General features: G+C 45.5%; 1 protein-coding gene across 1 annotated transcript; it reads right to left on the bottom strand.

Annotated features, from left to right (window-relative positions):
• Positions 1-27970, bottom strand: otol1b (otolin 1b). Its single transcript, XM_038815416.1, is given in 10 exon segments — positions 1-884; positions 22432-22503; positions 22986-23009; positions 23012-23074; positions 25408-25568; positions 27603-27666; positions 27669-27717; positions 27719-27772; positions 27774-27896; positions 27899-27970. Coding segments are annotated over 10 exon segments (1566 nt in total).
• Between the last annotated feature and the right edge of the window lie 11 nt (positions 27971-27981).

The raw sequence follows: 27981 nt of genomic DNA, 5'->3' as shown, positions 1-27981 counted from the left end.
TTACTCTGGATATAAAAGAAACCCTGTAAAAGTACTGTCATCGTCATTGCTGGCAAAAATGCCATTCCAGTCTCGAGTTATCATCAACCAGATTTCATCATTGGGTTCTAATTTCAGAATAACCATCCCAGATGCCTGATCTATATCTTGACCAAAAATCGCATCTCTGCTCTTCAAGGTCCGAGTACCATTTTTTACCAGACTAACTCTTATAGGTCTACTTCTCACAGTCAGATGGTATGAAAACAAATAAACACCTCCAATACTGCAGTGGAATTTTCCAGTTTCTGGTTTGTAGGCATTTTGGTCATTGTAGAACATTTTTTCAAATTTTATTGGGGTACCAACTGGAGGAAAGGACTTATTCGGCAATAACCCCACGCTAAATGCAGATGGTATGACCTTTTTATCCTCACCGTTGATTCCTGGCAAACCCCTTAGTCCCCTACTACCCTTTCGCCCACGAGGACCTCTGCTGCCATCTTTTCCTTTTGGCCCGACTGATCCTTTTGGTCCCAATTGCCCTCGATCTCCGTTGTCACCTTTTTCTCCTTCATTCCCCTTTTCCCCATTCAGTCCATCATTTCCATTAATACCATCATTCCCTGGCTCTCCTTTTTCTCCTTTGTCACCTTTCTCACCTCCTTCCCCTGAATCTCCATGATCACCCTTCTCACCGATTTCCCCACATTCTCCTTTTTCTCCGACATCTCCTTGCTCACCTTTCTCACCCTTTTCTCCGGTAAACCCCACTTTGCCAACATCTCCCTGATCCCCTTTGTCTCCTTTGGTGCCATTTTCACAGGGGCCTCCCTTATCTCCTTTATCTCCTTTAAATCCTGGAAAACCAATGTTCCCTTTATCGCCTTTTGCTCCTTGCTCACCTGAAAACAAAGGAAAAGCATAAATTAAGCATATTTCTGACCATTCATTTGCTTTATTTGCTCATAGAATGTGACACCACTGATAGAGCAAGCATTTATGACCTGCTGCCCTTGTCCTTCCAGATCAGACCCTGACAAACCACAATCCACAAGCACTTTTAATCTCACCACTGCTGCACAGGGGAAAGAATACAAGGTGTGCAGCTGACACAATGAGAGCCAAGTACACAAGTACTCTAAAAAAAAAATTTTAAGATTTGCTTTTTGGTTTTGCAAGTATATGCAATCTAATTTAAAACTTCAACCTATTTTTCACATAGGTTTTAATATGCATTCTGGAAAGTCAAGTCAACTTATATAATTTAGTTTTCTTTATTTATCATATTCTCTCAGTGAAGGTTCTAATTCTTGCTGAGATCTGGTCCATGGGTGATGGAAGTCGAGAATTTGAATCTGGGACATTCAGATTTGCATTAACCTAGTATTACATTGAAGAGTTCCATCACTCACTTCAATGGCTATGCATCTATAATCTAGATACATACCTTGTGACTGTGTGTCCTGTTAATCTTTTACATTGCAAATTTCAATAGTAATATTTAGAATGATACCAGCGATGTGAAACTTCAGTGTTATGCTCAGCAAAGGCATATCAAATTCGTAACTTTACACATGGGTTGAAGTTTGTATAGATGCTTCTGGAACTTTCTTAGTCATTTAAAATGTACACTAATGATCTGTTAATATGGCTGCCAAACGTTCAGATAACCTTTACTTATTCAACACAGCCTATCAAGCTTCCAGAAAATTCTAAGTTGGAAAATCTGGAATGGGATACAATCTGGTTGGGCCTATGAATATTATCTGTGGAATTCAGACCTGCCAGTATTTGTAGCTTACTCTAAAACGTCAATGGACTCTTATAGCTCCAGGTTTGCAGTTCAACAAAGGAATTAGTCCAGTTATCCATACATTCCACAAGTTAAGTGTGAAAGACCACCAACTCTCTCCTATTGTACATCACTGGTCTTTTAGCTTGAAGCTACTCTGGGTGAACAATGGGTGTTGACCATGTGACTGAGACCAGCTTCTGATATTGAGATCCTTTATTATCCAAATATCCAGAGGAGACCTGGGCAGACTGAAGAAAAATGCCGACAACTACAGAGGAAGGCTGTGCCATCATTGCTTTTTCAAAGCCAGTCTCCAGCCAGCCTGAGAACCAAACTCTGAAACTTGTTCCAGATTCAAAGTTCACCGGAGAACCAACCTCCTAGATATTCAACTACAAACAATTTTACAAACTACTTTGGATGCTTCACTTTTCAAGGTCTCCATTTTAACTTTAAATCATGGAATTCAATCAAGAAACCACAGACATGCCATGTAGGAGATGAGAAAACATAAGTTATAGACTGATTAACTATAATCTGTAAAAGTACACTCGGCTGGATTCTCCCAAAATGGGACTATGTCCCCACAGGGCATATGAACACTGGCATTTCACTTTGGAGTTTCCGATAAAAAAGATCCGCCAATTCACGCACCTGCAGGGGGCTAGCAGGGACCCAGAGTGTTTCACGCAGCTTTAGCTGCGGTTACGGCCCCCGCACTTCCGGTTTTCAGTCCGCGCATGCACACGGCGGCGGCCTTCATTGGCCACGCCAAGCGCCATGGCGGACTCAGACCACGGAGCCAGCCGCAGAATGTAGGCCCCCGATCGGCCGCTCGCCTGAAGATCCGACTGGCCCGATCTATGCGCTGGCCGCCCATAAGGGCCCCCCCCCCCCCCCCCCCCCCCCACTGGTATCCAATCCCCCCCGCCCCTCACGCAAGCTTCCCAAACGCGATAGGTGGTTAGAACCACCCCATCGGGAACCCGGCCGGTCAGAAGCAGGAATCACAGGACGGGCATTGCCCCCCCCCCCCCCAACAGCATGGTGTACTCCGCGAACACTTCGATTCTCAGATCCTGGAGAATCGCCAGACCAGCACCAGGCCCAATTTCGCCGTGAAATTGGATTCTCCGCACCCATGCTAAACGAAAGGGGTTAAGGGGCGACCTGATAGAGGCCTACAAAATTATGAGCGACATAGGCAGAGTGGATTATTAGAGACTTTTTCCCAGGGTAGATTACGAGGGGGCATAGATTTAAGGTGCGAGGGGCAAGGTTGAGAGGAGATGTACGAGGCAAGTTTTTTACACAGAGGATAGTGGGTGCCTGGAACTCGCTCCCGGAGGAGGTGGTGGAAGCAGGGACGATAGTGACGTTTAAGGGCCACCTTGACAAATACATGAATAGGATGGGAATAGAGAGATACTGACTCCGTAAGTGTAGAAGATTTTAGTTCAGACGGGCAGCATGGTCGGCGCAGGCTTGAAGGGCTGAAGGGCCTGTTCCTGTGCTGTACCTTGCTTTGTTCTTTGTTCTTTAATTTTGGAGTGGGGCTGCGGAGAATACAGCTCACTATCTTTATCTGTATCCATCTTTGTGTGTGATGTGTAGATTTGTATGTGAGCCTGAGACTGATTTGATTACCTTGCATTAATTTGTGGTAAGTGTGTGTGAATGAACAACCTTCCTTACTTTAAACACGCAAAATCATACTGCTGTATTATTTGATTGGAGTACATACTCCAAGGGGAAGAAAAGTCACACCTGTTTCCATACAAAAGTACTGATTAGAGACAGTAAAAGAGCAAACACCTGTCCATGATATCAGTGAAATTGGAGGTGATGAAGCTGGGTTATTCTCCTTAGGTCAGTGAAAGCTAAGTGTAGATGTAATAGGAGTTTTCCAAACCATGAAGACTATTCATTGGGTAAATAAGGAGAAATTGTTTCTGGTGGCAGAAAGATTGGTAACCAAAAGACACCGATTTAAGGTAACTAACCAATGAATGAGAGGGTAGCGGGTTTGTTGACACAATAAAACATGGGGTGGGATTCTCCATTAGCCGACAGCAAAATCAGGGAATACGATTGGGCGGAGAATAGCTTCCGATGCCAAAATCGCGGCAGGCGCCAATTTGACCCCATATCACGATTCTCCGACACTTCTAAAATGGAGACAATTCGCTTAACTCCGCATGTACAGTGGGCACCAATTGAATATCATTAGCGGGCCCGACCCGGTATTCTCCAGGGCTTCCGCGATTCTCCGCCTCCAATGGGCCGAGTTCCCAACGGTGTGGTTCACTTGTGCTTTTAAAAATCATGCAACCGGAGTGGCGGCTGCTGAGGGACAGAGAGGGAGTATGGAAGGTGCACAACATCGCCATGGTTTGCTGACAGTTGTGCCACTGGCCAGGGGACATCTGCCAGGACTGCGGGAGTAGTGGGGGGTGGACAGGAGGTGGGCTGTGGGTTGGAGTGGACGGGTAGGGAACATCAATTGCTGCAGCCGGCAAGGTGCACTCCAGCACAATCAGTGCCATCATTTTGACTGGGATAGGTGTGTGTGGGGAGTGTAATGTGTTTATGTGGCTTTAGCTTGTCAGCCGGCAGAGTGTCAGTCACGGACCCGACGAATCCCGCATTGTTTTTCATTGGAATCGATTGTGTTCCATGCGGCACCGGTGCGAGTCCCTCAGCAGCAGCGGAATCGGTCCAGGTGCGGCGCTAATGTTTCTGTCATGGAAGTCCGCGGATTTTCCGTTTGTGTCAACACTTGGGGCGGGATTCTCCGTTTTACGGCGCCGATTTCATAATCGGCAATCGGGCAGAGAATCTCATTTTATGACGAAATCGGGGCGGCGCCTATTTGACGCAGGTTTCGCATGCTCTGCACCCTCCAAAACAGCGCCATCGCGGCGCACAGCATGCACTACATGCTGTTGGGACGGCCTCAGGACGTTACCTGAAGGCCCTCCCCCGATGCTCCGCCCCCGATGGGCCGAGTTCAGGACGGTATGGGGAACCCGACAGACTTCAGTGAGAGTTAGGGAGACTGGGGGGCTGGTGAGGGGGTGTCCAGGGGGGGTCACTGTCTGGCAGGTCGTCTCCGCGCACGGCTGACGCCATGTTGTACGGCGCAACCGCTGAAGGTTGTCGCTGTGCATATGCGCAGCCACGGACCCGGTAATTCTCCGGCCGTTTACTTTGTGGAAGCCGGACATTTTACCTGGCGCGACTGCTAGCCCCTCACCGGTCGCAGCATCGGTGAGTGGGTGGCGTTGATTTGTTTCGACGTAAAGCACCACGGATCTTTCACACTTAGCCTCAAAATCGGAGAATCTGGCCCTTAGTCTCAGAAACAGAGAATCCAGGCTGTAATCTAGTAATCTGAGGGTGGGTAAAGGATTGAAATATCGAAACATAAATGCTACGACATGCACAGTGGGCGCGATTCTACGCACCCCACGCCAGGAGGGAGAATCGCGAGAGGGCTGGGCGAATCACGCCACGCTGCCCTGGCACCCCCCGCGATTCTCCCACCCCCCCAAAATGGCGTGTCGCATTTTGCAACAGGCCGCTCGGAGAATCGCTGCTCGCCGTTTCTCACGGCGACCGGTGATTCTCCGGCCCGGATGGGCTGAGCGGCCTGCCGAACCGGACTGGTTAATGGCAGTGCCAACCACACCTGGTCGCTGCCGGCGTGAACAGCGCATGACCGTGAGTGTGGGGCCTATGGGGGGCGGAGGGAGGATCGAGCACTACGGGTGTGCTCAGCAGGTGTCTGGCCTGCAATCGGTGCCCACCGATCGTCAGGCCGGCGTCTCTAAAAGACGCACTCTTTTCCTTCCGCCGCCCCGCAAGATCAAGCCACCATGTCTTGCGGGGCAGCGGAGGGGAAGACGGCAATCGCGCATGCGCGGGTTGGCACTGGCCAACCTGCACCTGCGCAGCTGACGTCACTTCGGCGTCGCCGGCTGCGTCATTCCTGGCGCGCCGCTTTGACGCAAGCGTCAAGGCCCGGCACGCGGAATTCATGCGCCGCCGCTCCTCGCCCCCCGTGGGGGGGGGGGGGGGGGGGGAGAATAGGGGGCGAGGAGCGGCCACCGACGCCGGAGTGAAACACTCCAGGTTTCACTCCGGCATCGGCTGTTTGTCTCCCGATGGGAGAATTCCACCCAGTGTCTTTTTAGAAAAAGGGGGTGAATGTAATAGAAAGTGTAGAGTGGCTGGTTTTACATTAAGATCTGTGTTTTGAAAAAAGTGAAAATTCGTCCAAGTATGTGCAGGTTAGGTGGATTGGCTGCGCTAAATTGTCCCTTAGTGTGCAAAGATGTGCAGCTTTCAGGGTTCTGTGGATAGAAGGTGGGAGTGGACTTAGGTTGGTGTAGTCTCGAAGAGCTGAATGGCCTCCTTCTGCACTGTAGGGATTCTATGGTTCTTTGTAAGGTGGTATACAGTTAATTAAAGCACTCAGTATTTTACAGATTATTGTGACAACACAGGACTGTAACAGAAGAGTTTGCTTCATCTCAAAAGATAAACTGTATTATACAGTCGCAGGTTATACAGTGCTGGAAAACTGCCCTTTACTCGCTAATGCTGTCGAATCACAATTGTTTTGCATTATAATCTAATCTGAAGCAGTGGAGTTATTCTTCAATGGTCTGTTGGTCCCTGTGCTCGCCTGTGTTTATTTCCTGTGAAAAAAATGCTTCATATGAATTTTTTGTTTATAATGAGCAAAGTAAATCCAATAATCTGTGGATTTTCTTGAATTAAATAAAAGGTAAGACATTTTTTCTGAAGCTCTTAAGATTTGTTGACTTTTCCCACATTGGCTTCCATCTATACAATTATTTACCATTAAGGATTTGCATGCTTCTTCATTAATTTAATATCCCGAATCACAAGTTACGCTCAAAAGGAAGGGATACGCTGTTATTTTCACATTGATGCAATTAGTTAAGGTGGCTTTGACTCCGTGGCAGCACTCTCTCCTCTGAATTAGAAAGTTGTTGGTTTGCACATCATTCCCGAGATTTGAGCATGGAATCTAGGCTGACAAGTCAATGCTGTCCTTGAGGGAATGCTCCACTCTGACATTTTGCGCCACCTCTTGCATAGGACCTGTCTGCCTCAGGTTCACCCAGGTTCAATTCTGACCTTGGGTGACTGTCTGTGTGGTGTTTGCACGTCCTCCACGTGTCTTCATGGGTTTCCTCTGGGTCCTCTAGTTCCCTCTCATGGTCCAAAGATGTGCAGGTTACGTGGATTGGCCACGATCAATGCACAGGGTTATGGGATTGGGGCAGGGAAAGGGCCTCGGTGGGGTACTCCTTCCTAGGGTTGCTGCAAACTCGGTGGGCAAAATGGCCTCATTCTGCACTGCAGGGATTCTATGATCAAGTGTGGAATAGATTCCAGATACACTTTGTAGCAGCTCTTTAAAAATGTGCTGTGAGGTCATTAAATTTCAGCTCCAGGAATGAGGGGTAGAAAGTGAAGAATTCTGCTTCAGATACCATGAAGTAGGCTTTGTAGCCTTGAGTATATAAACAGCAAGTCTTTATGAACAATTGATATTTACTGTAGAGGGTACAGGTATGGCGCTCCAGTCTATATTTCTATCCTACTCTATCCATCTCTCGACTGACACTGGTTCTGGGCCTTCTTGTAATACTGCATGGGTGATTCTATACTCAGTTCCACATTAAACCTTTATGTACCAGACTCTTATACTACACTACCCTCCCCAAGTCTTTACCCCGTGGATGTAGAGTTACTTTAGTTTACTCAAAAGTCTTTCCTTATTGGGCGGCATGGTGACACAGTGATTAGCACTATTGCTTCACTGTGCCAGGGACCCGTGTTCAATTCCAGGCTTGGGTCACTGTCTGTGTGGAGTATGCACGTTCTCCCCATGTCTGCGTGGGTTTCCTCCGGGTGCTCCGGTTTCCTCCCACAAGTCCCGAAAGACGTGCTTGTTAGGTGAATTGGACATTCTGAATTGTCCCTCTGTGTATCCGAACAGGCGTTTGAATGTGGCGACGAGGGGCTTTTCACAGTAACTTCATTGCAGTGTTCACAGAATCATAGAATTTACAGTGCAGGAGGACACCATTTGGCCCATCACGTCTGCTCCAACCCTTGGAAAGTGCATGCTGCCAAAGTCCACACCACCATCCTATCCCTGGAACTCCAACTAACCTTTTTTTTGGACACTAAGGGCAATTTAGCATAGCCAATCCACCTAACCTGAACATCTTTGGACTGTGGGAGGAAACCGGAGCACCCGAAGGAAACCCACGCAGACACGGGGAGAAGGTGGAAACTCCGCACAGACAGTGACCCAAACTGGGAATCAAACCTGGGATCTTGGAGCCGTGAAACAATTGTGTAACCACCATGCTACCATGCTGCGCAGTGTTAATTGTAAGCCTACTTGTGACACTAATAAAAATTATTATTATTGTTATAAGCCCTGTGACAACCTTTGTGCTATTCTAACATTATTACTATTAAAGTATTAACAGCGTTCTCATTACCCCATCTTCCCCTTTCAAGTCCTTGATGTTCGAGGTTTAGGTGGTGTGAAGGCCTTCTAACCCTTCCACATCTTGTTGTTGTTCTGTCAGGTGAGTGGTGGACTCTGGACTTGCTTGTTCTTGTTGTTGCATGAAGGTTGGACTGGTGTTTCAGTGTGGTTCATCGATTTCTTATATGGCTTGATGTTAAACCACACCGGGTTGGTCTGGCTGGCCTTGCGGGCTATGATTGCTGCTACTCTTGATCAATTCTTGCAGGCTGGATGAAAACATTATTCATCTACTTGGCGGTGTTTTTTCGATATAGGTCGTCTGGAAACTCTCTCAAGCTGAGGAAGAGCATTCTGTGGTAAGAATAAGATTGAGTAACGTGCTCATTTCTGTCTTTTGTTGTTGATGGCACGCAACTGCTACCAGGTTCCAGAATCCCTTATTTGGGCATGCTGGCTGGAAGTTGCTGTGAGTCCACCAAATGTATCATCATCATAGTTAGAGATAGTGCTTCCTCAAATTGTTGATCCTTCTTCGGTGTCAGTTCCACCAGAGCTGCAATGGCAATCCTTAGGTTGATCTGACCTTTGGGGACATTATGGGGTCTGGAATGATGACAGTCTTTAATAATTGCTACACAACGACTCTGCTGGGTATTCTAATTGGGTTTCACTTGACTTCTCGCATCATTGCAACAAACCGGTGTTTCATGTTGGGGTACCCTTGCAGAGACATCAGCGTGGTTCATGAAACTGCACATTGACTTACTGGACTCTGGACTCACATGAAACAATTCTTATTTTGTCTCTGATCTTTGACCTGTAGCTAAATGCTAAAAGGGGGGGAACAGTTCAAACTCACTTCCTGCGTTTTGAGTATGCGTAAAATAAAGAGTAACCACAGGGGATTGAAAGATACGAGATGAAATATGCAATTATCCTCCTTTAGAACACTTAGGATTACAGGGCAATTTAGCAGACTATATTTTTCCTTTGAGATTGTATGAGCATAGTTAATGTTAATGGAGATTATTTTGTTGATTAACTTTGCATAAGCTATTCGTGACCTGCTAATGTGCAAATGCTCGTGTGTGGGTTGGGGAAAATATGCCACCAATTATTAAGGGGGAAGTCAAAATTCAAAAGCATCTTTCAGTTTACAGAACGGTGGTGAGGGAAGAAATCAGAGCTGTTTTAAATTAAACACCTCCCTGTCCATAACAATATGATACAATAACAATGATCATTCAGAAAATCACTATAGAAAGAATAATTTTACCTCAGTTACAAACAAAAATGCACATTATTTAAGCTGAAGTAAAGGAGCAGTAATAAGCTATTTAGTCACACACCGTGGCTTGAATGGTTATTTACATTGATGCTCTAATTTAATTTTTCACTTACTTACATTGTAAAAAATTGCACTAGAGATCTGTGGCATTAATAAAGGAGAAAACAATATGAGAGCAAATACAACACTCAAACTATAGATATAATTATTTTGAGGTAATGTTAGGTGGGAAGGAACAATTAAATGAAAATTGGAGAGAGAAAAAAATAAACTTGCACAAAAGCACATTTTGTTTAACTGTTCTCTATGATGGTACTATTGAAATAATATTAACCAAGTAAATTTTCTGAAGGGGGCTTTTTTGCCTAATAAACCTTGCAGACTTTTTTATATCTGTTGATTGGTCTCTAATTTACTGAGTTGCTTTTTTCTAAAGGAATCCCAAGAATATGAAGAAATTACCATTACATATTATTAACCTTGCTAGTTGGTATGTCTTGTTTGACACACTCACCATGCTATTGAAAGCATCCATTACTGATTCTAACAAGAAACCTTAGGTTAATCATTCTCGAGCATTTTCACTTTAGCAGAGCATTTTCAGTTTCTGCAAAGTTAATCAACAAAATAGTCATTCATTGTGGTCAAGTATAATCTACTAAATTGCCCTGCAATCATAAATGTTCTAAAGGAAGATAATTGAGCCTTTCATCGAGTATCTTTCAATCCCCTTTGGTTACTCTTTTATGCTTTAAAATCTGCTTCTTGAGTAAGGAGCCCTGCAGAAATGCTATCCTCTTCCATGATGCCACTGAAGCAGAACTTACTGTTGTTGAAACTGGGGACTCTGTGCGGGTGTGGGTCCTAAACAAAATATCCGCTTTCAGGGCACCTCTCACCAGCAGCTGTATCATTGGTATCACTGGTTTTCTCAGAGAAAGGACACATTGAACTTTCATTCACTTGTATTTCTTCACAGTGTTCAAAAGTTTGATTCCGGATCACCATTTTTGAAAGTTTGAAACGATTTAAGTTAGGAGACTTAAAATAAAAGCGAATTACTGCAGATGCTGGAATCTGAAACAAAAACAGAAAGTACTGGGCAATCTCAGCAGGTCTGACAGCATCTGTGGAGAAAGAAGGGAGCTAACGTTTCGAGTCTAGGTGACTCTTTGTCAAAGTTAGGAGATAGCTGCTCTTTCCAGGAAGCTGGTTCTTGTATAATGTGCTTGTTGAAAAATCCAGTTTTGCTGCCCTTTGTTGCATTAAGGCTGTGATTTCCTGCACCTCATTTCAGTTACTTGTATCAGTCGATAAATTTAGGTGATTCTCTTTCTCCCCTAAACATACTAACCGGCACAAATTAATAATGTTAAATAATTGTACTTAATTGTTTAAATACCTACGTGGAAGCTAAATAGGTTGCTCAAGCTACCAGTAACATCAAAACTACACATACATATTCTGAAATGTATCATTATTCATAGAGATCATTAAGGAATTCATCCTTACATAAATAAAATAGCTTGAACCTTTGTAATGTTAGAATCTAAGGTGTTATATGTGGTGTTTAGATCTGGAATATTTTCACTCATCTTTCCTGATAATTCAATGCATAAAAATTATTATTCTGCTCTTAAATGTTATTAAATGTTAGTCCACCAGTTGAGATTCATGTTTTCTTTAACATTGAATCTAATACCATGAGGAGACTGACCATACACATGAACCCAAAGCATCATTGAAGATGTATCTAACAGGCAAACAAATAGTCAAGGTGCTGATAGGAAAGATGAGGATGCATCCAGCTATCCCACTGAAGCCGTTCTGTCAGTGTTGGTGTTCCTAACACGCGGCTGAATTTTAAATGCAGGTTGGGATCGGGATCAGAGGACAGGCCCAAAATTTTGCACCACTGAAGGTGTGCCAGATCCCAACCATAAAACCTTTTTGGAGAGGCCAGGTTTGGTTTGGAATCATTACTCACCTGCAAGTGGCGGTTGGCCAGTTAAGAGAAATTAGAATAAATAAGTCACATTTCCATGCCAACTGGGATTTCCAGTCAGCAGTGGGGGCAGGAGATAACATCCTGGATCACGGCATCGAAGCCATGCAGGGATCATGTAAGGATAGAGGGAGATCGTCATGTGTGCGAGGAAGGAGCCCCTGTGAAGAATGTTCCAGATGTGATTCACCAGGTGCTTCTCTAATCTGCAGCCCAACAGTGTAATTGAGAGTCATTTTGGATAATTGCCAGCAACTTGCCCCAACACCATGGACAGTTTTCAGTGCAGAGTTTCCACTCCTTCTACCTCCAGCAGCAAGCCTTCTGACTCCATTGCAAATGAAAAACAAGATGGTAAGGAATGTGTTCATAATTACAATGAGACTTTCCTTGCGTATGTGTTCATAAGTGCTTCAAATAAATCTGGAGAAAGGCTAAAATGCCTCATTCATCTCAAGTGCTGTGTAGCAAAAGCAGGAAACCAAATAAGCTTCAGCAACACTTGGAGATCATTCACAAGGGTTACGTCTGGAAACCACAATTATTTTTCCAACATCGAAATGAAGAGCTTTTGCAGCAACACATTCAGTTTAAGAGGTGCTTACCATCTCTGAACAAAGTGAGTTTTCAGAATGCATAGGCAAAGAAGCCTCACGCGACTGCAGAAACGTCGATTTTACCTGCTCTAATCAATGTAGTTGAAATAATGTTTGGGGAGGTGGAGGAAAATAGATTTTCAGCTGTGCCATTGTCAAACAACACCACAAAGCAAAGAATTGAGGCAATTACCTAGTTGTTCAGCAATCCTTGCTGGTGAAGCGCCTGAGATACACGGCTGCTTTTGCCCATCAAGTTGATGTGAGCACTGAGGGGTGCACATTGCCTTTTGTGCTCTACATGTGAGAGAATAGTATTCTTGAGGACATTCTCTTCTATCTCCCACTTCCTGATCACAAAATGGTGCAGGGAATATTCAGTGTGTTACATGGGAGAATGGAGCCCCCTCAGCACCAAATCCAAACAAAGAACAAAGAACAAAGAAAAGTACAGCACAGGAACAGGCCCTTCGGCCCTCCAAGCCTGCGCCGACCATGCTGCCCATCCAAACTAAAATCTTCTACACTTCCGGGGTCCGTATCCCTCTATTCCCATCCTATTCATGTATTTGTCAAGATGCTCCTTAAAAGTCACTATCGTCCCTGCTTCCACCACCTCCTCCGGCAGCGAGTTCCAGGCACCAACTACAATCTGTGTAAAAAACTTGCCTCGCACATCTCCTCTAAACACTGCCCCTCGCACCTTAAACCTATGCCCATAGAAATTGACCCCTCTACCCTTGGAAAAAGTCTCTGACTATCCACTCTGTCTATGCCCCTCTTAATTTTGTAGATCTCTGTCAGGTCGTCCCTCAACCTTCTTCATTCCAGTGAGAATAAACCAAGTTTATTCAACCTCTCCTCATAGCTAATGCCCTCCATACCAGGGAACATCCTGGTAAATCTCTTCTGCACCCTCTCTAAAGCCGCCACATCCTTCTGGTAGTGTGGCGACCAGAATTGAACACTATCCTCCAAGTGTGGCCTAACTAAGGTTCCATACAGCTGCAACATGACTTGCTAATTTTTATACTCAATGTCCCGGCCAATGAAGGCAAGCATGCCGTATGCCTTCTTGACTACCTTCTCCACCTGTGTTGCCCCTTTCAGTGACCTGTGGACCTGCACCCCAAGATCTCTTTGACTGTCAATCCTCTTGAGGGTTCTTCCATTCACTCTATATTCCCTACCTGCGTTAGGCCTTCCAAAATGCATTACCTCACATTTGTCCGGATTAAACTCCATCTGCCATCTCTCCACCCAAGTCTCCAAATGATCTAAATCCTGCTGTATCCTCTGACAGTCCTCATCGCTATCCGCAAATTCCACCAACCTTTGTGTCATCCGCAAACTTACTAATCAGACAGTTACATTTTCCTCAAAATTATTTATATATACTATGAACAGCAAAGGTCCCAGCACTGATACCTGCGGAACACCACTAGTCACAGCCCTCCAATTAGAAAAGCACCCTTCCATTGCTACTCTCTGCATTCTATGACCTAGCCAGTTCCGTATCCATCTTGCCAGCTCACCTCTGATCCCATGTGACTTCACCTTTTGTACCAGTTTGCTATGAGGGACCTTGTCAAAGGCCTTACTGAAGTCCATATAGCCAACATCCACTGCCCTACCTGCATCAATCATCTTTGTGACCTCCTCGAAAAACTCTATCAAGTTCGTAGGACATGACTTCCCCTTCACAAAACCGTGCTGCCTCTCGCTAATACGACCCCTTGCTTTCAAATGGAAGTACATCCTGTCTCGAAGAATTCTCTCCAGTAATTTCCCGACCACTGACGTAAGGCTCACCAGCCTGTAGTTTCCTGGATTATTCTTGCTACCCTTCTTAAACAAAGGAACAACATTAGCTATTCTCCAGTCTTCCGGGCCATCACCTGAAGACAGTGAGGATCCAAAGATTTCTGTCAAGGCCTCAGCAATTTCCTCTCTTGCCTCCTTCAGTATTCTGGTGTAGATCCCATCAGGCCCTGGGAACTTATCCACCTTAATATTTTTCAAGACGCCCAACACCTCATCTTTTTGGATCTCAATGTGACCCAGGCTATCTATACACCCTTCGCCAGACTCAACATCCACCAATTCCTTCTCTTTGGTGAATACTGATGCAAAGTATTCATTTAGTACCTCGCCCATTTCCTCTGGCTCAACACATAGATTCCCTCCCCTGTCCTTTAGTGGGCCAACCCTTTCCCTGGCTACCCTCTTGCTTTTTATGTACGTGTAAAAAACCTTGGGATTTTCCTTAACCATATTTGCCAATGACTTTTCGTGACCCCTTTTAGTTCTCCTGACTCCTTGCTTAAGTTCCTTCCTACTTTCCTTGTATTCCACTCAGGTTTCTCTGTTCCCAGCCTTCTAGTCCTGACAAATGCCTTTTTCTTTTTGACAAGCCCTACAATATCCCTCGTTATCCAAGGATCGAGAAATTTGCCATATTTATCCCTCTTCCTCACAGGAACATGGCGGTCCTGAATTCCTTTCAACTGACATTTGAAAGCCTCCCACATGTCAGATGTTGATTTACCCTCAAACATCCGCCCCCAATCAGTGGGCGCGATTCTCCGCCCCCCACGACGGGTCGGAGAATAGCGGGAGGGCCTTCCCGACATTTTTCCCGCCCTCCCGCTATTCTCACCCCCCCCCCCCCCCCCCCCCCCCCGCCCAACTCCCGACACGAATCGCTGCCGCCGTTTTTTTACGGCCGGCAGCGATTCACAGCTGATAGATGGGCCGAAGTCCCAGCCCTTTACGCTGTTTTTACGAACGGCAAACACACCTGGTCTGGCCGTTTGTAAAAACGGCGGGAACAACTCGCTTTTTATAACCATGGCACCGATTGGCACGGCAGTACCACGGCCGTGCCAAGGGTGCCATGGGCCCGCGATCGGTGGGCACCGATCGCGGGCAGCGGGCCCGATGCCCGCGCACTATTTCTCCTTCCGCCGCCCCGCAGTATCCATTCGCGGGGCGGCTGAGGGGCATCCCGGCCCGCGCATGCGCGGGTTTCGCGCAAATACGCGATGACGTCATCCGCGCATGCGCGGATTGGAAGACTCCAACCCGCGCATGCGCGGATGACGTCATATGACGCGTCAGCCGGCGCTAACTCCGGCAAGCGGGCTTAACGAAATTCGTTAAGCCCGTGATGCCGGAGTTTACGGCGTCGGGCTGCTAGCCCCGACCGGGGACCAGAATCGGTTCCCAGTCGGGAAGGGGCGCGCTGGCGTCAAACCCGCCCGGGTTTGACGCCAGCCTTACGATTTCTCCCGTTTTGGGAGAATCGCGCCCTATGTTCTTCAGTTCCTGCCTAATATTGTTATAATTAGCCTTCCCCCAAATTAGCACATTCACCCGAGGACCGCTCTTATCCTTGTCCACCAGCACTTTAAAACTTACTGAATTGTGGTCACTGTTCCCAAAATGCTCTCCTACTGAAACTTCTACCACCTGGCTGGGCTCATTCCCCAATACCAGGTCCAGTACAGCCCCTTCCCTAGTTGGACTATCTACATATTGTTTTAAAAAGCCCTCCTGGGTGCTCCTTACAAGCTCTACCTCGTCCAGGCCCCGAGCACTAAGTGAGTCCCAGTCAATATTGAGGAAGTTGAAGTCTCCCATCATGACAACCCTGTTGCTTTTACTCCTTTTCGAAATCTGTCCACCTATCTGCTCCTCTATCTCCCGCTGGCTGTTGGGAGGCCTGTAGTAAACCCCCAACATTGTGACTGCACCCTTCTTATTTCTGATCTCTGCCTATATAGCCTCGCTGCCCTCTGATGTGGCCTCCCACAGTACAGCTGTGATATTCTCCCTAACCAGTAGCACAACTCCTCCATCCCTTTTACCTCCCCCTCTATCCTGCCTGAAACATCTAAATCCTGGAATGTTTAGCTGCCAATCCTGTCCTTCCCTCAACTAGGTCTCTGTAATGGCAACAACATCATAGTTGCATGTAGTAATCCAAGCTCTTAAGTTCATCTGCCTTACCTGTTATACTTCTTGCATTAAAACATGCACTTCAGGCCACCAGTCCCGTTGTTTTCAGCAACATCTCCCTGACTGCTCTCCCTCAGAGCCATACTGGCCCAATTCCCTAGTTCTCCCTCAATGTTTCCACCTTCTGACCTTTTGCTCCGGTGCCCACCCTCCCTGCCATACTAGTTTAAACCCTCCCGTGTGATACTAGCAAACCTAGCGGCCAGGATATTTATGCCTCTCCAGTTTAGATGCAACCCGTTCTTCTTATACAGGTCACACTTGCCCCGGAAGAGCTCCCAGTGGACCAGATAACTGAAACCCATCCTCCTCCACCAGCTGTTTAGCCACGGGCTTAGCTGTTCTATCTTCCTATTTCTATCCTCACTGGTACGTGGCACAGGGAGTAATCCCGATATTATAACCCTTAATGTCCTGTCTTTTACCTTTCTGTCGAGCACGGTGAACTCCTGCTGTAGGACCTCATCCCCCTTCCTGCCTATGTCGTTGGTACCAATCTGTAGCACGATCTCTGCCTGTTTGCCCTCCCCCTTCAGGATGTTCGCTACCCATTCTGAGACATCCTGGACCCCGGCACCAGGGAGGCAACATACCATCCTGGAGTCTCATTCACGTCAACAGAAGCGCCTATCTGTGCCCCTGACTACAGAGTCCCCTACGACTATTGCTCTTCTGTTCTTTGACCCTTCCTGCTGTACATCAGAGCCAGTCGTGGTCCCACTGCTCTGGCTGCTGCTTTTTTCCCCTGATCGGCTATTCCGCCCGACAGTATCCAAACGGGTATACCTGTTCGAAAGGGGGACAACCACAGGGGATTCCTGCACTGACTGCCTGCCCCTTCTGGTGGTCACACATTTCTCTGCCTGCACCTTGGGTGTGACCACATTTATATAACTGCTATATATGACGCTTTCCGCCACCTGCATGCTCCTAGGTGCATCCAACTGCTGCTCCAACCGAACCATGCGGTCCATGAGGAGCTCCAGCTGGGTGCACTTTCTGCAGATGTAGCCATCTGGGATGCTGGAAGCCTCCCGGACCTGCCACATTTCACAGTCAGAGCACTGCACCCCTCTAATTGACATTGCGTTAATTAATTAATAAATTAAATTTTAAATTTTTTAAAAAGTTAATGTGAACTATATGTTTCCTAGCACTAGATTTCTACTATAAATGTAAATGCTAAATACAGTACTCTCCGATCTCTGGCTTAGATACCCCTCCGCGCCAAATTACCACACTGTCCAAATTACCAAGTTCCAATTCACACTCTGGTTGTGTCTCCTTCACCTGCGCAAAGCTTGAATCCAAAGCCACAAGGAGACTGGTCTTACGCTTGAAACCCAAAGCATCATTGAGAATTTATTTGACATTCAAATGCAGTAAAAGTCACGAACATTGTAGAAAGTTGATGCATCCAACTACCCTTCTGCAGCCATCCTGACAGTGTTGGTGTTGCTCACATTGTGCTGGATTTTAAAAGCAGATTGGGGTCAGGATTGGACGATGTTGCTCCAGCTGTGGCAGGCCACAAGTCGGGACTGCGTTCCTTGGTAAGGAGAGGTGATCGGTTTGCTGTTTGGCCTCACTGCATAATTCATCGGGAACAACTAGCAACTAACGAACGGAGCAAAGAGCTAGGTGAAGTGTAGCAACAGGTCACAGAATTGTGAACTACATTCGATTCGATCTCCCCACTTCATGCCTGACAGTTTATAAAACTGTGCAACGACATGGGAGGGGGGAATTTTCCGGACCATTCGCCTGTGGGCGCAAATCCCGCTGTGGCCGCTAACTTTTGTGAGGGGGCCGTAACGGGATTTGCACGGGGAGATCTCGGAGAGGGCACTCCAGCAGTTGGAATGACCATTCCAGGGGCATGGAGGCCAGTGTACCCCCGGGTGGTCAGGGACATGGCATGGCAGTGTCCTGACACTGCCGCCTTGCACCCTGATACTGCCAGGTGATTGGTGTTGGGGTTGGGGGGGGGGGGGGGGGTTGTGGCACTGAATCCCCGATTCTGGCAATGGTGATGGGGGGGTGGGGGGGGGGGGTGGGGGTGGTCACTGATGCCCTGACGCCGGCGATGGTCGAGTGGGGGGTGAGGGGCACTGAAGACCCAATGCTGGCGGGGTAGCCCTTTACTCCCACTTTGAGGTCGGGCGCCCTTTAAAAGCGTTTCTCCGATCTCTGCAGAGCTGGCTTGCTGGCTGTCTGAGGTCCTGTCCTGCCAGAGTAACCGTGTAAAACACGTCCCCCTGCTTTTTCTGACAAAGTGTCAGAAGGTCTGGAGAGAAATCCTGGCTGATGAAACAGGCAGAGTTTCAGATAGAACCTGACAGTTGGCCATTTTGTGGGAAGGTTCCACACATAGGGTCTGATCATGATGTGTTATTGTTTCACACTGAGATTCATTGACTTTTGAGAAGATGGGCACTGCAATGGTTTTCTGAACTGAATGATCATCAGTTGCTGGCATTTGCAATGGCAAGCAGACAAACAGAATTCATTAACTTTCTCTGTGACCAAACCAGATTTTTCGCCTTGCTTATGCCACAGACATATTTGGAATACTAAATGAGCTGAATGCAAATGTGCAAAGAAAGAGGACAAACATTCTTCAACTGGCTGGTCCATTCACAGCATTCATGAAAAACATTACATTTTAGAACACTAATATACTGAAGTTAAACTCTAAACCTTTCCCCAAATTTTCAAGTATCTGTCTGACGATGAAATTGATCAGTGTGCATTTCATGTGATGGCCAGTCATCTTAGCCACCTCGGGGCACACTTTGCATCCTTCTACCCCAATTTGGATGTGACAAAGTTCGAGTGGGTCCAAAATTCCTTTTAATGTCAGCTTGATGACCTCGATTTTCCTGCCGCTGAAATCAAACTGCTTATTGAAATTTTCTGATCAATTTTCACATAAAACAAATTTCTAGATTTTGCTGACAAACTTCTGATTTGCTTTGAAGATTAGCTATCCTGACATTGCATTACACATGTTGAAAGTGTTGGTTCTTTTACCTAGCATATGCTTCTGCGAAGCTAGATTTCGAGCACTTGCCTGCATCAAATGGCAATATGGATCAACTATCAGCCCTGGATGTCGCATCGGTATATCAACCACATTGCCAGATTTTGAGAGACTGGTGCAATATGCATGCCGATGTCTCTCATGACATCCAGTGAGTATATAAAATAACATTTTCACAAGATATTTAAAAAATACAGATTTTCACGTGTTTGATGTATTGTATTTTTATCGTTAATGTGTGAACATTACTCATTAAATACTGAATGTTACTATGCTGCTGTTTTATTCTTGTTGGCATCTGGGGCCATGGCAATTTTCAAGCATTAAAATGGGGTCACATTGGTAATTTGGGAAGTACTGCTTTAAAGGTCTTGGTGGAAGAGCAAGTTTGGGACACGGATTGAAAATTGAGCCAGTTGTCACCATGTGATGTGGTGGGTAGACCTTTTGTCCGATGTAATAAATAAATCACAGTGCCCGAATTCTCTGGTCCTTGAGATTCAATTTTCCTGCTGGCAGCGTAGCCCCGCCAGTGGATTTCACGGCGGCATGAGATGGGGGGGGGTTTTAAATGGGAAATTCCATTGACAAGAGGCGGAAAGATAGAATCCTGCTGCCAGCGAAGGGCCCGCTGAGAAACACGCAGCTGGCGGAGCGGAGAATCCCACCCTGTGTCCCTTGCCACACAGAAAAGCCGACAATACCCTTCTGCGTATGTGCACTTGTCCCCACATGCGGAGAAAACCTAAAGCTGAATCTTGCCAACAATGCAAAAGAGGGGCACAATTTTACACAACCACTCAGAATTTGAGGTTGAATAAAACATGATCTATATCATTCATATCCTCATTGATTTTTTTTTTAAAATTAGTGCAAATGTTTGTGCTCCTAACTTGGGTATATTGAATCATCCAGGTACAGAGCATCAAGAAAAACCCAGGTGAGGAGAATCACATACCGAAAAGGGAAGCAGCCAATTTCCCAGCCTGCTGGGAAAGAGCTGCTCTGTGGCATTCTAAAGGGAATTTGAAGTCTCCAGCCTCTGTGTGAACACGCGATTGTTTGAAATGGGTGCATGCCATAGTAAAGAATACAGCTAAAGGAAATTTCCAAAGCAAAAATGGTATTGTATTTTGTTCTGAATAAAATAGCCCTATTTGGTTCCAAAATCCTAAAAAAAACAAGAAACTAATGGAGAAGATGAATAAAACACTGCGATTAGAGGAACAGACACTGAGATTCGAGGAGGTAAAACACTGAGATTAGAGGAATGAATAGAGTTCTGATCACTATCATTCATAACCACCCCAAGGAGTGAGGAAGTACAACTGTATTGCAGCTGAAAAAACTCAACATGATCCTAATTCTCACCTCCATCAGGTGCCCATGTGGAAGCAGCAGGTATTCAATGGCAGTGGCTAGTTACCCAAATCCCTGTTACGGTGTGCCAGATCAGCAGGGTATTCAAGGTAGTATTCAGGACAATACAATGCCAATACCATATCACTGAAAGCAAAATGTCCACTTCTACAGCCAAGCGACCATTGTCACAATGCATGTGAGGTGAAACATGGCATCCAGCTAAAGCAAAGTTAATAATCCAGAAGACTGGGAGAAATACAGAAAACAATAAAGACATATAAAGAAAACAGTGACTTGTCATTTTACGTACCACATATTAATTAATTTGTAGTTGCAGTTCCAAGCAGGACAACTGAAATAGAATATAAAAGTCAGCAGAAACAGCTGGGGTGCATCTTGTTAAATAAAAGCAGGGCAGAGAATAATCTGTCCTGGAATCAGCCGGGCAGTGACAGAATCAGCTGTTGTGAATTGTGTATCACAGGAAAGTGTTCGGAGAAAGAGAACAGATACAGAAAGCAAGAAAAATGAATGTGGAAACTACAGGCTGAACAGCACGAAGTGAGTTCAGAAGCTTGTGAGCAACGAAACGTAGCAATTATATTCAGAAAGCAAAATCAATGCAGTGAGTGAGTGCACAGAGATTAACAACTAAGAAAGATATGAGAAGATATTAGCTGGGAGAAATGTTATATAGGAATCAGAGAGGTAATCAAGAAGGCTGAGAGCGGGGATGTTTCAGGAGGCGCGGTCCAAAATGGGACAGAGCAGGCTACCATTCGGGTGAGCTTGGAAATCTAAGAGAGTGAGGCAGATATATAAAAGTAGCCAAGGTTGAGTAGCGAAGCCAAACAAGGCCACAGCTGAGATGCCTTGTTTGCCATGGTACAGAACTCCTGTGAGTTACACAGAGGCCACCAAAAGCGTGAGCTCGGGGAGGGGTGGGGGGTGAAAATCAAGCAGGTATCGATACAGTAACAGCTATTTGATCAGATAAATGTGTACAAAAATCAACCTGCAGCAGATAAGGGTTCTGGGAATTACCAGAACATTGAACCAGATATAATAGATGCCAAATTAACAATTTATTTGTATTATTCATTGGATGCTGGCATCGCAGGCTATGCAGCATTATTGCCCATCTAATTGCCCTTGAGGGGGCAGTTAAGAGTCAACCACATTGCAGTGGGTATGGAGTCACATGTAGGCCAGACCAGGTAAAGAAGGCAGATTTCCTACCCTAAAGGACATTAATGAACCTGATGGGTATTACGGCAATTGACAATGATTCATGGTCATCATTAGACTTTTATTTCCAGATTTTATGAATACAAATTTCACCATCTGCAGTGCTGGGACTTGAACCTTGCTCTCCAGCACATTTACTCTGGGTCTCTGGTTAACTAGTCCAGTAACAATACCACTACTCCACAGCCTCCCCACATATTAATTTGTAAACTTGTAATCTTATTTCTGTATATTGACGGCTTTAAATTCTCAATTGTGAATTGCATACTTTGTTTGCATCAGGAAACTAATGGTGGTACATTTTGTACAAAAATACTATTTTGTAAATGGCAAATATAAATAGATAAAGCAAATGTCCTAAATAGCCTTTTTAACAGATTTAATGTGTTGCCATCTATTGCAATCAAAATACCACAAATGCAGCCACTGGCATTATTTGGAATTTTACATACTAATACTGCCTATTATTCGACTATATAAGCTATGCGAGTAGATCATTAAAGACCTGGTTATGTGTAGCTCACATGAGGTCATGTACCTCACCATACCTTTTTCCCCTGGCTTCCCAATAAATCCTGGAAGTCCATCAAATCCATCGAGACCACGGTCCCCTTTTGGTCCTGAACAGCAAAAATTATTCATTTTAAAATGTACATTAAGTATCAATTTTTGAAAAATTTTGCTTGTCTTTGCAGATTGGATAACGTAACCTAAGGTCAACAGTAATATATTATAGTAACTTTAACCAAATCCCAGCCTCAGCAAGAAATGTCTTCATTCAAAGGGTTGTGAATCTTTGGAATTTTTCACCTCAGAGGGATGTGGATGAGAGTAAGTAAATCAAGACTGGGATCAATAAGGGAAGAAGGGATACGGAGATCGGGCAAGAAAATGGAGTTGCAGTCAAGGATCAGCCATGATCTTATGAAATGGAGTAGCAGGCTCAATAGGAACCAACAGCCTACTCCTGCTCCGATTACTTACACTCTTTTGCTGTTTACTTTCAATGAGTATTAAACATGCATTAATATTGGTTCCCTCTTTAAACTATACTGTGTTTAAATTGGTCACATCGTTTCCGAAAGACTAATATCCAGTTTACCTTTTTCTCCTATAGCACCTTTATACCAGCTGGGCCTGGGGATCCGGGGAGACCCGATATCCCCTTGTCTCCTTTTTCACCTGGAGGCCCTACAAAAGATGAAAAATAACAAAAGTTCAATTGATGTCATTAAATTCACATTGAAAGTATTTTTATCTCATCTGCAAACAGACTAGGTAGGGAATTTTATCAAATCAACAAAATAGTGGCAGATATGATCATTTAATTACAGTGTTGGACAAGACCACCAATGAGATATCAATACTGCTCCCTGCACATTAGAAATAATTTCGCATTAAATTTATCTGTCTGCTTTTTCATGACTTTCTTGAAAGTTTGAACAGCCTGCTCAGCCAGACCGTTTCGATGCTGGATGATAGGGGACTCTTCTTGTGTGTCGGATGCCATTTGCTTTCACCAAAAGGCTGGAAATCACTACCAATAAAGGGTGTGCCATTGTCCAAAACAATGGCCACAGGAAGCCCATGAATGTGCAAAGCCTCGACCATGGTCACCGATAGTTAGTGGCCCACCTCTCCTGGGCCGACAACCACTTTAAGTGGGCATCAAAAATATCTTGCCAAAAATGAGCCCACATAATCCACGTGGACAAGGCCCATGGGCAACCTGGATATTACCAAGGGTGAAATGTGGTAGAGGGTGGCAAAGATGCTGCATTTCTCAAGGGTGGCAATGTTGTGTGAGTCATCAATGGCCTTGTCTACTCCTGGCACCTCGACGAAGCTGCACACCAATAATCTTTCATCTTTGTCTGTCCTGAGTGGGTGCTGTGTAATTCCTTGAAGGGAGGATCCCCGAGCCGAGGCAAGACGACCACCATGATCCTAAGAGAATCATACCATCTTCACATGTAACCGTGCTTGATGAGTGAAGTAGTGCCTCAGCTGTTTGGACTTCTTGTATCACTAAGCCAGGCTGTTCATTTCACTTTTGAAAGAATAGGGGGCGGGATTCGCGAGCGGGCCTTCTATTTTTGACCAGTCCCGCCAGGGTGAATCACTCACCTCAAGTACTGGCAGGAACTGGCAGGTATATCGGTGGAGGCGGGTCCTCGGGGGGGGGGGGGGGGGGGGGGGGATTGCAGGGGTCCGACCCTGTGGGGGGGGCCCCCCAAGGTGGCCGGACCCGCGATCAGGGCCCACCAAACCTACTCCGTGGGGGCACTCCTTCCTTCCGCGCCAGCGCCTGTAGGGCTCTGCCATGTCCGGCGCGGAGAAGAGAAACCCCGCGCATGCGCCAAAATACGCCGGCTTGTCTGCGTATGTGCAGAACCACGTCGGCTGTTCGGCGCATGCGCACGATCACGCCGGCCCTTCGGCACATACACAGACTCGCACCAGCCCTTCGGTGCCGGCTGGAGCGGCGCCAACCCCTCCGGCGTTCACCAATATCCTGGACAGGTGAGAATTCCTCACCTTGGGTGGCCGTTGACTCCGGAGTCGTTGGCGCCGGTGTTCCCCCCCCCGGCGTGGAGACAGTCCCCAGAAGAGAGAACCCAGCCAGGGTCTCTGAGTCCAGCTACGGATATACCCGTGGACACCAGCAGATTGACGAAGAGGTTTAGGGCTACGATGATTCCTGGGGTGCTGGTGGCAGCGGAATGCTCTCAGGTAGGGGCAGGCAACTTAACATCCACATTAGCAATTTGTGTCCCAGACCGGTGCTGAAAACATAGTTGTAAGCTGCCAACTGCAGGGCCCAACATGCACACCTCGCCAAGGTTTTGGGTGATATGGCTTATCTTCCCTTAACAAGCCCAGCAATGGCTTGTGGTCAGTCACTGATGATCGCACACATACTAATGGAATTTCTTCACACCAAATAACTACTAAGCCCTCCTTCTCAATCTGGGCGTAGTTTCATTCTACTTCAGAAAGGGTCCGTAAGGCAAAGGTGATAGGGCATTCTATACCATCTCCACAAAATATATTATGAGGGGATGCATCACATGTCAGCACAATTGGTTGCCCCAGATCAAAATGCACCAACAGGTTTGAAGACTACAATGCTTGCATTGCCACTCGGAAGGTTTTTTTTTTTAGGCTCCTTCCGTCTTCATGCTAATTCTCCCAAATAGCTGATGTAATGGTGTCAATGTTATGGCACGATTCAAATTAAACTTCCATAGTTACTGATCATACTGAGGAAGGACTTCAGCTCGCTGACATTTTTGGGTGCAGGGACATCTCGTATAGCCTTGACCTTTTCTTACAAAGGATGCATCGTTGTTACTGCGATGCAAAGTCATAGGTACATCACTTCAGAGGCCTGGAAGATACAATTGTTGCACTTTGGGTGGATCCCAGCATCACAAAACCTCTTTAATACTTCCTCTGGGCTGGCCACCTGTTCTTCTGGTGTAGTGTTGGTGACTAGCACGTCATCAAGTTAAAGCCATCACCTTGAGAATCCCCCGAGGAGATTTCCATCGTGTACTGGAAGATATCGCAGGCTGACGAGATGCCGAGCAGCAGTCCGGTATACTGAAAGAGGTCTTTATAGTTCTTCATTATAGCAAACATCTGAGACTCTTCATCGAACTCCAGTTGTTGATTGGCATGACTGAGGTCCAATTTTGAATAGGTGAGTCCTTTCCAATCTCATTAGTTCTCACCCGGCCTGGCTCCAAAGAACTTGGGTGTTGAATTTGGATTGACTTATTTCTTGACTTTACGCTCTTAATTTTGTCGCAACTGGTCCAATTCTTCACGCAAGACGTCTTCTTACATCCTCAAGACATTCTTGTAGGACTGTGTCAGATATTTTGAAGATTTCCAGCCAGTTGAGCCTTATATTCTGCAAATATGTCTTCCTAACTCTGAACTGGTACGTGGTCAGTGGAGCTTGCTCCCATAAAAGGGCCACGCAACAATTTCAAACTATATATTTTTTTTAAATTTAGAATGCGCAATTCTTTTTTTCCAATTAAGGGGCAATTTAGCTTGGCAAATTCACATCTTTGGGTTGTGGGAGTGAGACCCATGCAAACACCGGGAGAATGTGCAAATCCACACGCACAGTGACCTGGGGCCGGGATCGAACCTGGGTCCTCAGCGCCGTGAGGCAGCAATGCTAACCACTGTGCCACCGTGCCACGCCATTAACAATTTCACAAGTATAAATTATTTTCTTAAAATTAAGAACAATTTCCTTAGAGAACCCGATCATAAAATTAGAATTATACCTGAACTGCTCCTTGCTTTGATCATTCTGGAATGCACGTCTATATCGTAATGTGAAAAATCAAAAGTGCCATTTATAATTTAGAATTACCCTTAACTGACTGCAAAACTGGTGCTTCAGATATCTCTAGCAGGGAGTTGACAGTTGCAATCACTGTGCCGCTCTGTTCATATCAAGCCTCTGCTTCCAGTGACCGTACTTTTTTTTGTAATTGAGAACAGTGTTACATTGCAACACTGAAAGTGATCACAAAGATGGGCAGTCTCAAGGTGGGAACAATCTCACTGCAGTAGATGATGCTGTTCCTAAACTGAGGAGAGTAAACAATCACACTAAACTGGTGCTTATCTGAAATGGAAGAGCTTGACACTAGGTAGCAAAAATGGGAAAAAACAGATGTGCTTCATCGCCCTGAGCCTAAAAGATCAATCAATTTTAGAAATGGATGCTCAGTTGCACTTTTAACTTCCTAAATAAATTGATTTAATGCTCTCATCTTTTATTTTGAATTAAAGAAATTGCCGTAACTGGGAAAGTTGCACTTGATCAGGTATCAATGTAATGGTGTTGCTCCATGACAAACCGAATAGTTAATACTGTATTAATTAAATATTAGTTTTTTTAATGGGGCTAGTTGTACAGCCTAGGTACAATCATGCTGGGACCACTCTTTAGATATCCAGCACACCCATTGCTTTGTGCCGACCTCATTAGCTCAACGTATATTTGAAATCGTGACACATGAAGCCATTGGTAAGTTGAACAGGGGCACTGATTTTGCTACCTTGCATCAGCAATTCAGAGAAGACCAACTGGTTCCCCTTAAAGAGAAATAATTTAAAAGTTTCAAAATGTTCGGTAAGGTGCAAAGGCAGCAAGGGTCTAACTGTAGAAGCAGCGAGTGAGCTGAATTCATACAAAGCATTCATAAAGTTGCACATATTGACCTGTTAACTGGAGAGCAGCATAGAATAATAAAAGTAGCTACAGAGGAGCTACAAAGCAGCTTCTGGCACCAAATCGATCCCAAGAAACTATGGTCCAGAAATAGTGGAGCAGATTTCCCTTGCATTACAAAGTTCATGTGTGAGATGTGGTTGGCCCACTGTTCAGACACTCAGTTGATCATATTAATTAAATATTACAATATGCAGCTGCTTGCTGGCTGTCAGGAATACTGTGTAATGATGGCTTATGCAAGCCTTAGTACCCCATAATTGGGAACATTAGTGAACATAGCAATGCAGTGCTATTAACACCAAGGTTTTGATTATTGCTCCATGTGTTTTCAGACTGTTCCCTCTATATTTTCATGAGCTAATGACAGTGACCATGATCGTGGTGATACTGCACCAAGCTCCGAAAATGAATCACAGGGTTCATTGTACAATTCATCTATTGTGTCAAATTTACTGCTTTTCCAGGTTCTCCCGTTCACCCTTTTGTCCTGGTACTGGGGGGCAGCAGTCGCAGCAGTAAAAAGGAACTCAGCAGAATCAATAGTAAAATTCCCATTATCTTCAAAAGGACGGCACAGTTGGGAAGGCTGTCAAATAACGGAGAGATGTTGACTTCAGTGTGGCAACTTTACGATGAAAGACCTGAATTATCGGTAGCAAGTTCTTCTGCAGGTACAGTTGAAGTTGGGAATAGAGCTCCTGTAAATACTTCTTCTTTTCTTAAATTCAGCCTTTGGCGGCGGGTGTTGTACTTTTTGCCACTACTTGTGCTATGAAGAGGAACAACAGAAGGAGCTTTGTGTGCCACGGAAGGCTAAACATCCTTGCAGCTG

This window comes from Scyliorhinus canicula, chromosome 13, assembly GCF_902713615.1.
Source record: "Scyliorhinus canicula chromosome 13, sScyCan1.1, whole genome shotgun sequence".
NCBI lineage: Eukaryota > Metazoa > Chordata > Chondrichthyes > Carcharhiniformes > Scyliorhinidae > Scyliorhinus > Scyliorhinus canicula.
The sequence above is the reverse complement of the archived record's forward strand: the minus strand, read 5'-3'. Positions and strand labels throughout refer to the sequence as shown.